The following is a 15,921-nucleotide window of genomic DNA, read 5'->3' on the forward strand; positions in this document are numbered from 1 at the left end:
GGATATTTATAAATGTATAGTGTCCATGGGGCATGGGGGCGCTCAATATATGCTGTGAATCGAAGGTCCTCTCGAGAGGTTGATGGTAGGGAAAGAGGAGTGAAAGCTCTTCGGATTCTCTGCCTGGGCGCTGTTCTTCAAAAACTGGGGCGGAACTGAGTCATACTGCCAATGAGCATGAAGCCAGACTGCCAATAAGCATGAGTCAGACTGGCAGTCTTGTACTCCTTACCACAATAATAATTCGTGGACTTGCTCTGATTACATCATACAGATCATAGTGTTGTTATACATTAATAACAACAATATATTGACTGATATTTTGTCATTAAAATTATGTTTTGTAAACTAATGCAGTTGTTCCCTTTCAACTCAATGGCAGCTTCTTTAAAGCTTCTGCATCTGCTTTTATTAGCTCACATCCAACATTAAAGCACCCTTAGAGGTATTACCATCCAGTATTACAGCATAAGTACCCATCCAATATTAAATCATTAGGTATTGAGAATACTATATTTCACTGGCATAGTAACCAATGACTTCAAATTTTGTTCTTAGTATGCGTTCTTCGACGTATGTTTCTCATGAGTACAGATCTTAATACTTTAATTATACGTACGTTTATTTCTGGATGCTGATGGGATGATGTCTTACTTTACTATTTGCATTGCGCCTATATATTCCTTTGGCAGGATCGCTGGGACGATTCGGAGACAGGGCGACACACTTTCTCCATCTTTCTGGCGGTCTCCACCAAGAGACTAAAGTCCGAGTTCTACTTGCAACAAACCTACGCACATGATGGAAGGTTCCCGGCTTACCTTAGCAGATCTTCCATCAGAATGTCCTGCGGAGCTTCAGCTTCCACAGCAGATGTCACGCACTACATAAAAACTGTCCGGTCACATCCACCATCAGAACCTCCCTCCCACAGATCCAAGAACACCAAAACCTCAAAGACCTTCCTTATAAATACTGTGGACAACGGGGTGCTAGGATACTCATGGACCTTCACCTATATTAAGAGACATACAATAACTAGCCATACAGCAACTAGCCAGGCTGAAACACCTGATGAAATGTAAGGGGAACAAGCCTCTAATTCTGTATATAGGTATATTGCGCAAAAAAAAAAAAAAAAAAAGGAAAAAAAAAGAAAACAAAAGGGGAGGGGAACAGTTCTATATCTCTCGTTCTACTGAGCCGATTGACGAAATTTAAATTGCGTTTCACGTCTGGAAATAGCGAATTAGGATATATATTAGATTTATATATAGCATTGCTCTAACATAGGTATTTTGACACAAAATCGGGCTTTTTCTGAAACAACATACAAATTATTTTACATATTTCGATTCGACGGCTCACATTATGCCAAAATATTAATTTTTTTTAATTGGTGCGAAATTTACGGAGAAATTCAGAAATTTATCTTGGCGCGTTTTTCTTCAGTTTCAGCCAAGAATAATTTACTTGGCTAACTTCTTAATGTACGGCAACCTATTTTCCTTTCTCTTCCATTGTACAGGTACCACATTTGATCTTGTTGTCGCTTTCAACAAATATGCCAAATTTAAAAACGCGCCAATAAATTGACTTATATCTTATCTTCGGAAATTTTGAACCAAAATTTCTAATTTTTTTGCAGGTATGCTTAGAAATGCATCTACTTTAAGATGATGGTAAACATTTTATAGGTTTCGAAAAACTAATAAAAAGTATTCAAAAATACAAATTTAAAAAATAAATCATAAAAAATGGGCGAATTTTATTTGGAATGAACCTAAATTTCGAAATGTGAAAATAAGAATCAAATAAGTTAAATAAAAATGAGAGAATAATAAATATATACCAAATTCAATTGACATTGAGGAGCTAAAATTTTGAGAGCTAATTTTTTAAAAATTACTCGTGCGATTTTTACAAAATTTAATATTTAGGCATAATTTGAGTCGTAAAAACTAAGTATGGAAAAACAATGAGGTATGTCATTTCTGAAAAACTCGGATTTTGTGTCAAAATACCTATATTTGATTGGGCCAAGGTAAATTTTTGAATTTCTCTGTAATTTCGCACCAAATTTTACAAAATTTAATACCTAGGCATGATTTGAGTCGTAAAATCGAAATATGGAAAACCTTGGGGTAGGTTATTTCAGAAGGAGTCCCGATTTTTTGTCAAAATTTTTATGTTAGAACAATATTATATAAAAATCTAATATATATACTAAGTCGCGCTTTCGAGACATGAAAAACGAAATTTAAATTTCATCAATCGGCCCAGTAGAACGGGAGATATAGAACTGCCCATTTTTTATTTGCGCACTGTGTATATATCTCTTACTGACTTCCTTTTGCTAATGTAAGTTGAAGCACCCAACAATGGAGGATACATAAATGTTAACTTTTTTGAGCTAACAAAACACGGTTGAAAAGATAAACAACCGAAAAAGGTTTGCTCGGGAAGGATCAGAATGATATTTCTAACCTGTAGTGCCCATTGACAGACAGAATAATAATTATGTTTATTATTTAGTTTTTGTATGACGGTACTTCCATTCTATTCTTATAGTTATTGCCTGGAATTTTATTTTCATCAATCCGTCATATATTTTTTATCTAGGTTTTAAAAATTATATTTGCAAGTACACAAAGATAACTTTAAATCGCTAGTTCATAATATGGACTTTACAATAATTTTTCGATCAGGTATTTACATAAAAAAATTTCAGAATGGTTGATGAGTATTTAAAATTTCATAAGAAAAAAAATCTGATGTGTACACCACATGACTTCCTTCTACGGAATATTAAATTATACGCATTGTTTTCTTGCATTTCATTTAAACTTATTAGATTGAATTAAATTTACTTCACCGACAGCGCATGAAACACAATAGAATAAATGCATTCTTTAAAATTCACTCTATTTGTTTAACGTAGCGACACTCTGGCTCTAGATCACTTAACAGTATTATATTTCGTCCATATTATAACTCAGAATGCACAAAATGTATATCATTTAAAGAATAATCTAATCGTTGCCACATGTTCTTTTCAAATACTATAATAAAGCTAGAACGATGTAAAAAAGAAATTAAGCAAACAAAACAAAAAAATCTGATGTGTACACCACATGACTTCCTTGTACGGAATATTAAATTATACGCATTTTTCTTGCATTTCATTTAAACTTATTGGATTGAATTAAATCTACTTCGCCGACAGCGCATAAACAACAATAGAATAAATGCATTCTTTAAAATTCACTGTAGTATTTGTTTACCATAGCGACACACTGGCGCTAGATTCACTTAAAAATTATTACTGTAACTAAATTTGTATTACTGTCAGTTTGCGCGCAGTGCTTCAGTACAAATTTTAAATTTTCGGAAAATACTGTTAGTTTAAGTAAAATAAATAAATAAAGATAATCATCTATGTATAAAGATGACACACTGAAAATTTCATATATGTATGACAAAAACCATTTGACTTATTAAAACTCGAAAATCAGCTAAAATTCTCACTTTTTGTGTTGCGCAAAAGTGATGACTCCACTTCAGTATTATATTTCGTTCATTTTATAACTCATAATGCACAAAATTTATATCATTTAAAGAATAGAATTATCTAATCGTTGCCACATGTTCTATTCAAATACTATAATAAAGCTAGAATGATATATAAAAGAAATTAAGAAAACAAAACAAAAAAAGAAACAGTTTTTCACAGACGATTGGGTATTTCTCATTTAATTAATTCAGTTCTCACTTCGCGAGAAGGCAAAAATAAATAAAAACTCAAAATATCTATATTAAAAATTACGAAGTAAATCCTAAACGCTTACTTCCTCGAAAAAATTCCAGAAAGGATTAAGCATGATTTAAATAGTAAATGAAGGCGTTATCTTTGTTGTTGCGAAGCTAAGTTTCTCTAGATTGGCAACAAATCCACTAGTCTCCTGTTTCAAATGTAAACATCAATGGCCGCCATTAAAAAAAGACTTAGCGGCAATTAAACAGCTTTAAAATTGCTGATAATTCTAAAAATATTGCACACATATTTACTAAAGGCATAAATCCTTAACCGGAAGATAAAACAACATAATTCAATCATTTTTAAAGCACAAAATGTACAATTTACAAACATATAAGAGTAAAGAAACTGAGATCACTGAGCCGGCTAACAGAGTGGATATATATATAAATATATTTATATACGTTTGGTGCGGCCGATTGCAACCAAAATACGAGGTGCACATCTACATGTTATAGTAGTCCTATATACAAAATTTCAACGTTCTGAGGCTACTCGTTTTTGAGTTATGCGAGATACGTACATACGTTCGCACAGACGCCACGAAAAATTGGCTTCAGAATTAATTTTAAAGCAGTTTTATAATTTTTTTTGAAGGAAAAGAGTATTTAATTCTGTCTTTACGTACAGATATCACGCAAAAACATCGTTAAATTGCATTCGATAGCGGTCAAAATGGATATTTTCGTTGCAAAATGCTGCCTGAACCTTTTCGCGATTACAGTACTTCCTTTTTATTTCGTACAAGGAAGTAAAAAGAGATATTAATAAATATATAACTAAGTTAAATTAACACTGAGGACATAAAATTCTGAGAGCTAATTTTTTTAAAACTAATAGGGCGAATTTTACAAAACTCAACGCTTTGACATAATTGAGCCGTAGAATTGAAATATGGAAAAAATTCGGTATGTCATTTCAGTAAAAATCATTTTGTGTTAAAATACCTATGTTAGAACAACACTATATCCTAAGTTGAACTTTTGAGACACGAAAAATGCAAGTCAAATTTCATCAATCGAACCAGTAGAAAAGTAGATATTGATCCTTCCCCTCTCTCCCGCCTTTATTGTGCAGAGTGTGTTTGGTAACAGACTTAGAATTTTCTTGTCAAAGAAAGACGCTTTTTGATAATCAGAAAACATTTGCCCACAGAGAAACGGCTAGATAGCTTTTGAGATGGGGCTCTATAGATGTTTGTTTTCAAGAAGTATATGATCTATTAGATGTACGATGATAAGATTCTTATTTGTAGTTCGAAATGTTGCTTCACACTAATTTTCAGAGAAAAAGCATTGAATATGGATATGATTTCTCAACATCTCATTAAATTTTATCAAAAAGTAAAATTTTCTAGATTCTAAGTCAGGTATGATAAATAATGACATAAACTCAGAAATTATCATATGAATATGCAGTGATGCATTTAGTCTTCCAGTAAAATTATGATCGGCGTTCGGATCTACTTATTTATAGAGCGAATATTTTCCAATTCCTGTATTTTTTTGTTGCCGATAGAATTTCTATACTTCCCCAAACTAACAATATCTAATGATAGGGTGAAATTTTAAGAGATTTGAAGATGTGAGAAAAACGAAAAATTTATGTTTTTTGATAAAAATGTTTTTTAATTAAATAGCAAAATTACCTTAGATGCTCTCAATATACAAATATAAAACCAGATGAGGTAAGAAGGCCTGAAATCATCTTCCCTCGTATAGTTACTACTCATATTCAAATCTTTGTGAAAACATATGTAAAAGAAAATGTGTAGATTTCTCTTTACAAAAACTGGAGCTTTCTGCAAGTCATGCTTATGTAAACATTCTGGTAAGTCAGCTCTGGGAATAATTTTCACGCAACATTCATTGCTTACCAATAAACGTAGATTCATATCATTAACTTGGTATTAAGTTACTTGCATCAGCAATCGAAGATTTTGTTTCCATAAAAAAAGAAAAAAAAAAAAAAAAGAAAGAAATATTTTTTTGCTTAGGTTTCGAGTCGAATTTTAATGCAAAAATATTGCATAAGAATTTAACTAACTCGATAGCCAATCACGTGATGTGACTACAAGTCATTACAGAGATATAATTAAACGTTGAAAATACTTATTCTAATATTCATGCGGAACGGAGAAGCTAAACATCCCTAAAGCAAAGTAATAGTAGAAATTAATGCTAATAACAGATATGCATCTGTACGATAAGTTATAGAAGTTAATGCTAAGTTATGCAAATCTCAGCTTACAAGAACTGGTAGAAGGTCATAAAATATAAATACTGAAAATTATTGGAGAAGTCAAACAACAAGAATCAGCATTAAATTTGTAAATTTTAAAAACTTTACAAGTATAACGCTGATTCGTGTTCCCCTGCCCCCCAAAAAACCTTATAGTTTATAAAAATTATAGTTTATAAAATTTCAGGATTCCGTGGTTGACAAAGTTTAATGACAACACGTGTAAAACATTATACTAGAAAGTTATAATTAACACTGGTTTATACTAAACTTTATAACTAGTATAATGAGCTGTTTTTTTAAACCCTCTACATCTAAAACAACTATAAATGTGTTGGCAGTTTTTAATTCCTTTTACGAAGTAAAAAGAAAGTATCGTAATCGCGAAAAGTTTCAGGCAGCATATTTCAACGAAAATATCCATTTTGACCGCTATCGAATGCAATTTAACGATGTTTTTGCGTGATATCTGTACGTAAGGACAGAATAAAAGACTCTTTTCCTCCAAAAAAATTATAAAACTGAATTAAAATGAATTATGAACAAAATCGTTCGTGGCGTCTGTACGAAAGTACGTACGTACGTACCTCGCATAACTCAAAAACGAGTAGCCTCAGAACGTTGAAATTTTGTACATAGGACTGCTATAACATGTAGATTTGCACCTCGTATTTTGGTTGCAATCGATAGCACCAAACGTATATAAATATATTTATATATATATCCACTCTGTTACCCGGCTCAGTGATCTCAGTTTCTTTACTTTTATATGTTTGTAAATTGTACATTTCTTGCTTTAAAAATGATTGAATTATGTCGTTCTTATCTTCCGGTTAAGGTTTTTATGCCTTTAGTAAATCTGAAGGCAATATTTTTAGAATTATCAACAATTTTAAAGTTGTTTAAGTGCCGCTAAGCCTAATAACTTTTTTGATGGCGCCATTCATTGTTTACATTTGAAACAGCAGACTAGTGGATTTGTTGCCAATCTAGAGAAACTTCGCTTCGCAGCAACAAAGATAACGCCTTCATTTATTATCGCGAATTCAATCATGCTTAATCCTTTCTGGAATTTTTTCGAGGAAATAAGTATTTAAGATTTACTTCGTACTTTTTAATACAGATATTAAATGTATTTTTGCCTTAACTTCGCTAATTGAATGAAAAATACTCAATCGTCTGTGAAAAACTGTTCCTTTTTTGTTTTGTTTGCTTAATTTCATTTATACATCGTTTTAGATTTATTATAGTATTTGAATAGAACATGTGGCAACGATTAGATAATTCTTAAATGATATAAATTTTGTGCATTCTGAGTTATAATATGGACGAAATATAATACTGTTAAGTGATCTAGAGCCAGAGTGTCGCTATGGTAAACAAATAGAGTGAATTTTAAAGAATGCATTTATTCTATTGTGTTTCATGCGCTGTGTGGTTTACTTATCCAAAATGTGGTTTACTTATCTAGAAATAACAGCTATGATTAGAAATAATAATAATGTAAAGAAAATTACTTGAAAGAATGAACGAAGTAATTTTTTCCCGTTTGTGCAGATCAAAAGGGAAAGGAAAGTAGGTTACGATAAATCAAGAAATGCCCCAAATGAATTATTCTTGGCGGAAAATGAAAAAAAAAAAAAAAGTGCGTAAGATAAATTTTTGGATTTCTCAGTAAGTTTCTGACCAAAATTTACGCAATTTAATCTTCATGCATAATCTGAGTAGTAGAGTCGAAAGATGAAAAAAACTAGTTTGCCATTTCAGAAAGAGTCCGATTTTGTGTCCAAATACATACGTTAGAACAGTGCTGTATATAAATATAAGTCGCGCTTTCGAGATCTGAAAAGCGCAAGCTAAATTTCGTCAGTTGGCCCAATAGTACGTAAAATATAGAACTGTAACCTTTCTCTCTCTTTGAGGGGGAGGGTGCAGAATGTACATTGCTAGGGTGTGTGTGTGTGTGTGTATTTAGTTATGGCAAAGCTCACTAGGGCTATCTGCCTAAGGAGAGGGATGCCTTCGTGGAGGACTTTCTGAGGGAAACTGGCTCGTATACACGTTACACATGGGGAAAACCACGAAAACACCCATGCAGCCAGCCCGTTCGCGTGATTCGAACCTCCGACCGGACTACCAGTGTTCAGCGACTTTACCGCTCGGCCGCTGGTGGGCATACATTGCTAGGATCGAGGATCAATTTTGAAAGATATCTGTTGAAAGAATTGTGCTTGTCAGTTAACCTTCCAGCACGAGCGCTTGGCAATCTTACTTGAGCACACGCGCGTCATATTTTTTACGACATCTTTTTTTTTTTTTTTTTTTTGCCGTTTCTGGCACGAAAAACGACAGAAATGAGTGAATATTGATAATAAATTTGTTAAGAAATAAAATATTAACCTTATTATTGCAAAATACAAATGATATCCCATTCAAATATAAATAAATTACGTTCAAGTTTTTATGCTAGTGAGATGGAAATGCAATGATGTGTTTCATTATAGTAAAATTTAAATTTATTAATTAATAATTATATTTTAAAATCGAAGCTAATTTTAATATTCATCAAAGGCAAGTATAGACCAATAAAAAAGGAAAACATACTTACTTTGGTGGGTTGGTGTTGGTGTTGGTGTATTTAATTATGGCAAAGCACACGAGGGCTATCTGCCTGAGGGGAGGGATGCCTTTCGTGGAGGACTTTCTAAGGGAAACTGGCTCGTATACACGTTTACTTTGGTGGGAAAAAAGTAAGTTTAGCATTACTTACTTCTTCAAGGAATTTTACTTCTTGCTGATTACAAAAACGTACTGTAAACTAACTTTAATATTTTTACTTATTTCTAAAAAAATAGAAATAAAAGAAAATAAGGAAGGGAAATTGCTATTGTTCTCCCATCCAAAGGTTTCCTTGTCTTTCTTTTTCTCATCAGATAATTGTTGAAGAATGCGAGCAAAATCAGCTGGTTGCACATATTTTTTTTTTTTTTTTTTTTTTTTTTTTTTTTTTTTTTGCCGTAAAAACCGATATAAAAATTTACAGAGGCAAATGTATAAAAATTAAAATAATACACGGGAATTAATAACACAAAATTACAAAATATTTGAGAAAAAATATTTTCCGAATTTTCACCCACGACCATGCGCGTGTCGTAACTTTTACGAAAAAGCTTCCGCGTAGCACAAACCCACCAAAAAATAAAGAAAAGTCAAATGACTTCCATGATTTGGGAATGGTAGATAGGAGGAATAGAAATGACCTTCAGACGTCTCAGCTTCGGTATACGAAAAATGTGCATTAAAAATAGAATTTGTCGTAAATTTTGCGCATACGCGCATGCTGGAAGGTTGAGGTTTGAGATTTCACTGAAATAGTAAATTCTACACACTGATCATTTCCACACCTGCAACGCTCTCGGTTTAGAAACCCAAGAAGACATGAAGATTGGCACGGCGTCATATACCGTCTGTCTACGAGAAGAACAGCACCCCCCCTCAGTGTCTGACGGGTGGCGGTTGCTATAACAACGGGGCTAGTCTATTTCAAATAGGAGAGAACCAGGGGTTGCCAATTCTTCTTTAAACTGAAAAGTAAATCTTCAAGATACCCTTACGGAAAATGGCTCAAGGCTCGTTTCTACGGCAACAGACAGCTGCAGACTAACTGACGAGAGCTTTTCTTATTATAGACAGACTGTAGCTGAGCAACGCGCGTTGGCTGAAGAGGATGAAGAAGAAGAAAACATTTCGTTTTTATTCTACATGTTGAATATAGGGCGGATTTTTTAGCTTTTTAAGGTTGGGAAGTGTTACATGTTATTCAAGAGAAACTTCCATTAGGTCATTTACATTAACACAAGTCACTTTTATCTTCTTAGTACAAAACTTTGATTTTATAATGTTATAAACTTAGAATTTGTATTTCCCAACTTTAGAAACATTACTTGTTTAAAAAACAAACAAGGATAGTTTCTAACTATAAACACGTTTAACTGTTCTTTAAACAAATTCAACTCTGAAATGCAAAACGATTGAGCTGTTGAAAAGTTGATTAATATATGTTAATTAATACAATGATAAGTAAAATGTTTGATTTTCATGAATCCATTTTTTTTTTTTTTTTTTTTTTTTTCCTTTACAGATTGCGGACTTGTTTCCGGAAAAAAGATCGACCATTATTACCTTATATAGTGGAGCATTCAGCGCTTCTGCATCTGTGTTTGTCTTCATTAAGGTAATATTTCTTATGGAATTAGTTTTCAGAAATTCTTGTATAAAATATTTGCTCTTACATATATTTAATTGCAATACATTACAACAGCATCTTGGATCTTTCTTCTTTTTATTCCTACTTGCATTGCAATTAATGGATTGGAGTGGATTATTTAATTATGGCAAAGCGCACGAGGGCTATCTGCCTAAAGGGAAAGATGCTTTCGTGGATGACTTTCTAAGAGAAATTGGCTCGTATACACGTTACATACGGGGAAAACCACGAAAACGCCCATGCAGCCAGCCCGTTCGCGGGTTTCGAACCTTGCACCGAACTACCAGTGTTCAGGGTCTTTACCACTCGGCCGCTGGTGGGCCCTGCAATTAATGATACATAAATGAAATAGCATTTTAAGCCGATACAATCAATCTTAAAAATATATTTTACATTTATTTAATTTTATACATTTTTAGAAAAGGTGGAAGGAAAAAACACTTATATTACTCCCATTAGCAATCCCATGTTTTCTTTTTTAATTGTGTTTTACGTGTAGAATTAATCCATTAAATTTAATTAAATATCTTGGAAGAATCTTTAAGTCTTTTCGGAAGAAGACAAATATTTATTTCCGCAGTATTTTGTCAGAGTAATTTGGGTATTTGTAATTGTCATATGTTGATTTTTTTTAAATATTTTAATTCTTGTGTTTACATACATCTTCGCAGTTATAATTATTGTTCTAAAGTATTTTAATTGAAGTATAAAACTTTTTTTTTTTAGTTTATTTTAACTGCTGGTAAAATGTAAACTTTTATTTGGAGTTCATACAGATGAAAACTTCAAAAAGAAAATTAAGGGTTAATAAAAAAGTATATGTATTAAAATCACAACACAGATGTGAATGGCATCGAAAATCACACTTTAAAACTGGATGATTTACATGAGTAAATAATGCTAAAAAAAGTCTAATAGAAGAATTTAAATGCGTATTTTAGCAGAAATAAAATTGAAATAATCGTTGATTCTAGCCCTTTTATGAAATTTTAAGTGAAGTATTCTATGTTTCTCGCTTTCTTTTAAAGAAAATTTCACTCGTTCACTGTTCTCTTCACTTCGAGACCTCTTAAATATTGATATATTAATATATATATTTGTAATAATAAAATTCCATAGTCAAGAATACACTTAAAATTCTAACTGTATGTTCTTTTCATTTTTAATGGCGACGTTCTCTTATTTGAAATTACGTGGAATTAAATCCACAGCCCCGTAATCAAGTTGTTTTTCCCGCCTTTTCTACACGTACAGTTATAGAATGTTCTGGAAATATTTAAAGCTAACTGGACTGGCTGACGAGGCTGACGTCATTTCTTTGAAGCTCCGCCTTTCCAGAGGCTATAAAAGGAGTCGCAAAGGAATATCGGGGCTTTTTCTTAAATGTCACGATGCAGTAAACTTCATACAAAAAGTTATTAATAATTCTTTTTATTTACTCCGGATATCTGATTTTGTAACTGCTATTTCTCCTGAATAATAATAAATGGATCCTGTTTTTTAAACTTATTGTCTGATAATTTAAGCTACGATGGAAGCTGGTATATCACATATATGTTATAAGGTATTTCTCCCGCCTTCTTAGCGTGCCTTCGTGGTGTAGTGGTCTCTGCATGCTATGCGCGTAATCCAGAGGTCCGTGGTTCGATTCCCGAATAATCATTAATCATAGCCTTTTAACTCCTGTCTTCATTCTAAAAATAATAACAACATTTCTGGACTGCATCATTTCTAGATTAATCTGCGCCACGAAGTTTGCATAACGCTGATGACGTAGTCATTGCGAACCTAAACTCTGAGAACTGAAATTTTTCTAACCCAAACCAACACCTTTTTCTTCGTGAGCTTCCATATTGGACAACTACGCTCTTTAGTTTCTCTCTCTATGCTGCTTGGAGGTAATTTCGCTGTGCTCGCTTTCTATCGCAACAGTATGAAAAATGTAAATGTTCTTCAATGGGCCCGATTTGACTGCCAAATGAGCTGTGGCCGCAAATGTCAATTGGAAATAAACATGGAAATAAAACCGCCTCGACTGCCAAGTTTCTTAGTCATTACGAATTCTACTTTAAGTATCAAGTATATTCGCAATCAGTATTTTTACGTTTATATGTCTTAGTGTTCCTACATCAATACTTCTTTGAAATTTGCTTTTATTACATATATATATGTAATGATTTTGCGGAAAGACGAAGCCAGGCATCAAAGTCCGGGCGTTGTTTGGCTGAGTGGAATGTAGCGAAATGATGACACAGAAGGATTTGGCTTTTAATTGCACATCTTTATACAGTTCAAATGGTTTTTCTTTGGTCATACAGTTTTTCTTTTAGATGAAGTTCTCCAAACTACATATCAAATAGTTTTCAAACTAAATAAGATGAAATCTAGGCTTTTGACGTCGCAATTATTCTATTTTAACAAAGGGAAGATGTAAAGAGTAGCGCAGAGTTTTGTAGCAGCGATAGTAGGAAGCAGTCTGACCAAAAACATTGCGCGTACTCGGTATTTAAACTAGCGGGTTATATAACACGCCAGGAGGTTCTCGAAAGTATTGGTTTAAAGGGAAGATCTTGAAATTGTGGAAAGTTAATTATAGGTTCGCGTAAAGCAAAGCCATCGTATTTTTTATATTTGAAATATATATTTCAATAAAAATATTGTTGCTCACATTCTTTGTCACACACGTGTTTAACATAGAAGTCTACTATTGAGTGATAGGTTAAAGCTGTTGAATTCTAGATGTTTTGTCTTACTGCGGATTTGATATGCAGCAAAATGAACCAGCTGCTTGAAGATTTCCAATCTTTCCTTCTTTTCGTGTGTGATAAATATGAATGCAAACCTAATTCTTCCACGAGCGACCTTAGAAAGGAGAAGATCTCAATCAAATGACCTGCCAAGGTCTGATCACATCCAAAAATCAGTGCATCATTTTTCCTAGAGATAAATTTTCGTCGGAAGCAAAAGAAAAAATTGTAAATATGGATTCTGATATTTCCGAAACTTTAATAACGCATCCTTTTACAAGTATTATACATTTTTACTTCCTTGCACGAAGCAAAGGAAGTATTGTAATCTCGAAACATTTCGGGTATCATATTTCAACGGAAATATCCATTTGACCGCCTATGGATCCATTTGAACCATGTCTTTCGCGATATCTGTACGTACGGACAAAATACAGGATTTTTTTTCCCCCAAAAATGATTGTAAAATGGATTTTATATGGAATTACAAGAGATTTTCTATGTGACGTCTGTAGCACGTATGTTTGTATCTCGCATAACACAAAAACGAATAACGGTAGAGCGATGAAATTGTGTATATCAGACTGCTATAACATATAGTTGTGCACCTCGATTTTTCGTTGAAATCGGCTGCACAAAACTCATACATATTCCCAATCTGTTACCCGGCTCGGTGGGCCCATTTATTTTAATTCTTGCATGTTGATAAATTTTGCAGTTTTTGTTTTAAAGTGATTGAGTTATGTTATTCTTATGCTTCGGTTAAGGATTTTATGTCTTTAATCAATCTGCATGAAATAGTTGTAGAATCATCCATAGTTTAAAAGGTTAGTTTGCCTAATGAGGCTGCCATTTGTTTACATTTGAAACTCTTAGTAGAATAGTGAATTAAGTCATATGGTGCACCAAATTGAGAGTATTTTGCCCAGTAAGACAGAAAGTTAATTTTTAATTTTGTGCACCGGAAATGCTGTCTTCCTGCTCTTTGATCAAGTAATTCGATCAAAGAGCAGGAAGGTAACATTTTCGGTGTACAAAATTACCAATTAAAATTTTAATTATAAATTTTTTTAACTACTGTTAACCATATTAGGTGTTTAGGTTTTTCTGTATTTTACAAATTTTAATGAAGGAATTTTGAGTTTTATGTATTTTTTCCTTGCCACGAAGTGAGAAGTGAATTGGTTGAATGAGAAATATATCCCTAAAGAAATTCGCGGAAATAAAAATTAAATGGGTTACAGCAAAAAAGTGCGTATAAGGAAGTCGCGTGGATGGCACACGACAGATATTTTATTATCTTTTGTTAAAAGCCTAAAAATTCTTAAAAATCGTTAAAAAACTAAGTTTTTTAAATATTAAAGTTGTAGGGTTTATATTTATTTTAACTAACATTTATTTTAAGTTTAAATTATCTTTCCTGTCAAGCCTTACTTTCCCCTGGAACTGCCAATGCCAGAATATGTAAATTTTAGTAGAACGCGCAAGCATTCAAATTATCAGCGGAAGTATTCTGATTTAAATAGAAGGAAACGAGTTCGGTGAGATATTCTTACTTAGCGAGAATTGAAGAACCCCGCGTTGCGGCCTATGTGCTTGGCGGGAATTAGTGGTAATCGTTCCAGTGAGCTTCAAGTCTGCTGAATTAGCAGCGGTATTGTAAAACGCGGTGAGTTAGTTATTTTAGAGAGCCTCGTAGTTAGAATCTTGTCTTTACTTTCTTTTCAGGTTATTATTTTTATTTGACTGCCAAGTTGGCACAGTCTGTAAGCGTCAAGAGGACGCAATTGTAATTTATTACGTTGAATAAAAAGGGACTTAAACCCTTCAAAAGGCTCTATCTTTTATACAAGCTTTCACAGTCACTTCTTGGTTGCGTGCAAGTTGGAGGCGCGCAACGTTATAAAGTAATAATAATAATAAAGTGATAAAAACAACTGATTGATATCATTTTAAACGTTTACGTAACGGAAATGTATCGGGAGACTAAATTTTAAATTACGTTACATATTATTACGAAATTCCTGAATAATGCACATTTGTGAACGACGTTTTAAGCTCCTCAGCGTAACGCTCAGGCTTTTCATGATCAATATTTTTTACTGTAAAACCTGCTACTGGCCAATCTCTTCTCTCATAGCAATACAGTGTCTTTATTTAGAATGTTAAAATGCCTTAGTGATGAAGTTAAAATATGAATTATAACAGAGGTAAGGCAAAGTAGAAAGTTAAGAAAACTGAGACTGCAAAGTCGCTATACATTTCAAAAGACGTGAAAGGAAATTTTCTTTCCTTCTTCTTTTCCCCTTCTCCCATCACTTTTATGCACACAGTTGACACAAAAAGATCTTTACTTCTTAAGTAATGGATCTTTTTTAATAACCCTCACGTTCTTTTAATAAATATTATTTTATTATGGGTTGAAGGAGTGTTAGATGCACGCTTTCCACTATGCACATATCGGCTGTGCAGATGTATTGTTCGTGGAATAAATATAATTAGTAACACTAATAGAGGAAAATTTATTCTTTCCACCGCGAGAATTGCTATTTTTATTGATATGAAACTTTCATGGATATTTTAATAGCGTAAGATGTTTAGAAGTCCGTAATGGGATTAATGTAGAAAAAAATTAGAATTTAAAAAAGAAATCTGAAAACTTTCAGATTTCACATTACACCCGAAAGGGCGCTTTTTTAACGTTTTGTGTGTTACCTTTATTTCTTAAATTTCATGCAGTTCGCACTTAAACCATAGAATTCAATTTAACAGCAATATCGCAAAATGATTTTTAAATAAGCGTATCTTTAGAACTTCCGGTACACAGTCTCGCGCGCTGAAGATAAAAA

The 15,921-nt window shown here is 32.9% G+C and overlaps 1 protein-coding gene across 1 annotated transcript in view; it reads left to right on the forward strand.

Annotated features, from left to right (window-relative positions):
* LOC118187530 (equilibrative nucleobase transporter 1-like) overlaps positions 1 to 15,921 on the forward strand; it is a 321,014-nt gene that overhangs the window by 183,832 nt on the left and 121,261 nt on the right. The window contains exon 6 of the mRNA XM_085811987.1: positions 10,200 to 10,292. Coding sequence (XP_085668113.1) covers positions 10,200 to 10,292 — 93 coding nt within the window. The remainder of the gene's footprint in view (positions 1 to 10,199; positions 10,293 to 15,921) is intronic.

This window comes from Stegodyphus dumicola, chromosome 2 (genome assembly GCF_044657685.1).
Source record: "Stegodyphus dumicola isolate Sdum_Otavi_A_Nest chromosome 2, ASM4465768v1".
Lineage (NCBI taxonomy): Eukaryota > Metazoa > Arthropoda > Arachnida > Araneae > Eresidae > Stegodyphus > Stegodyphus dumicola.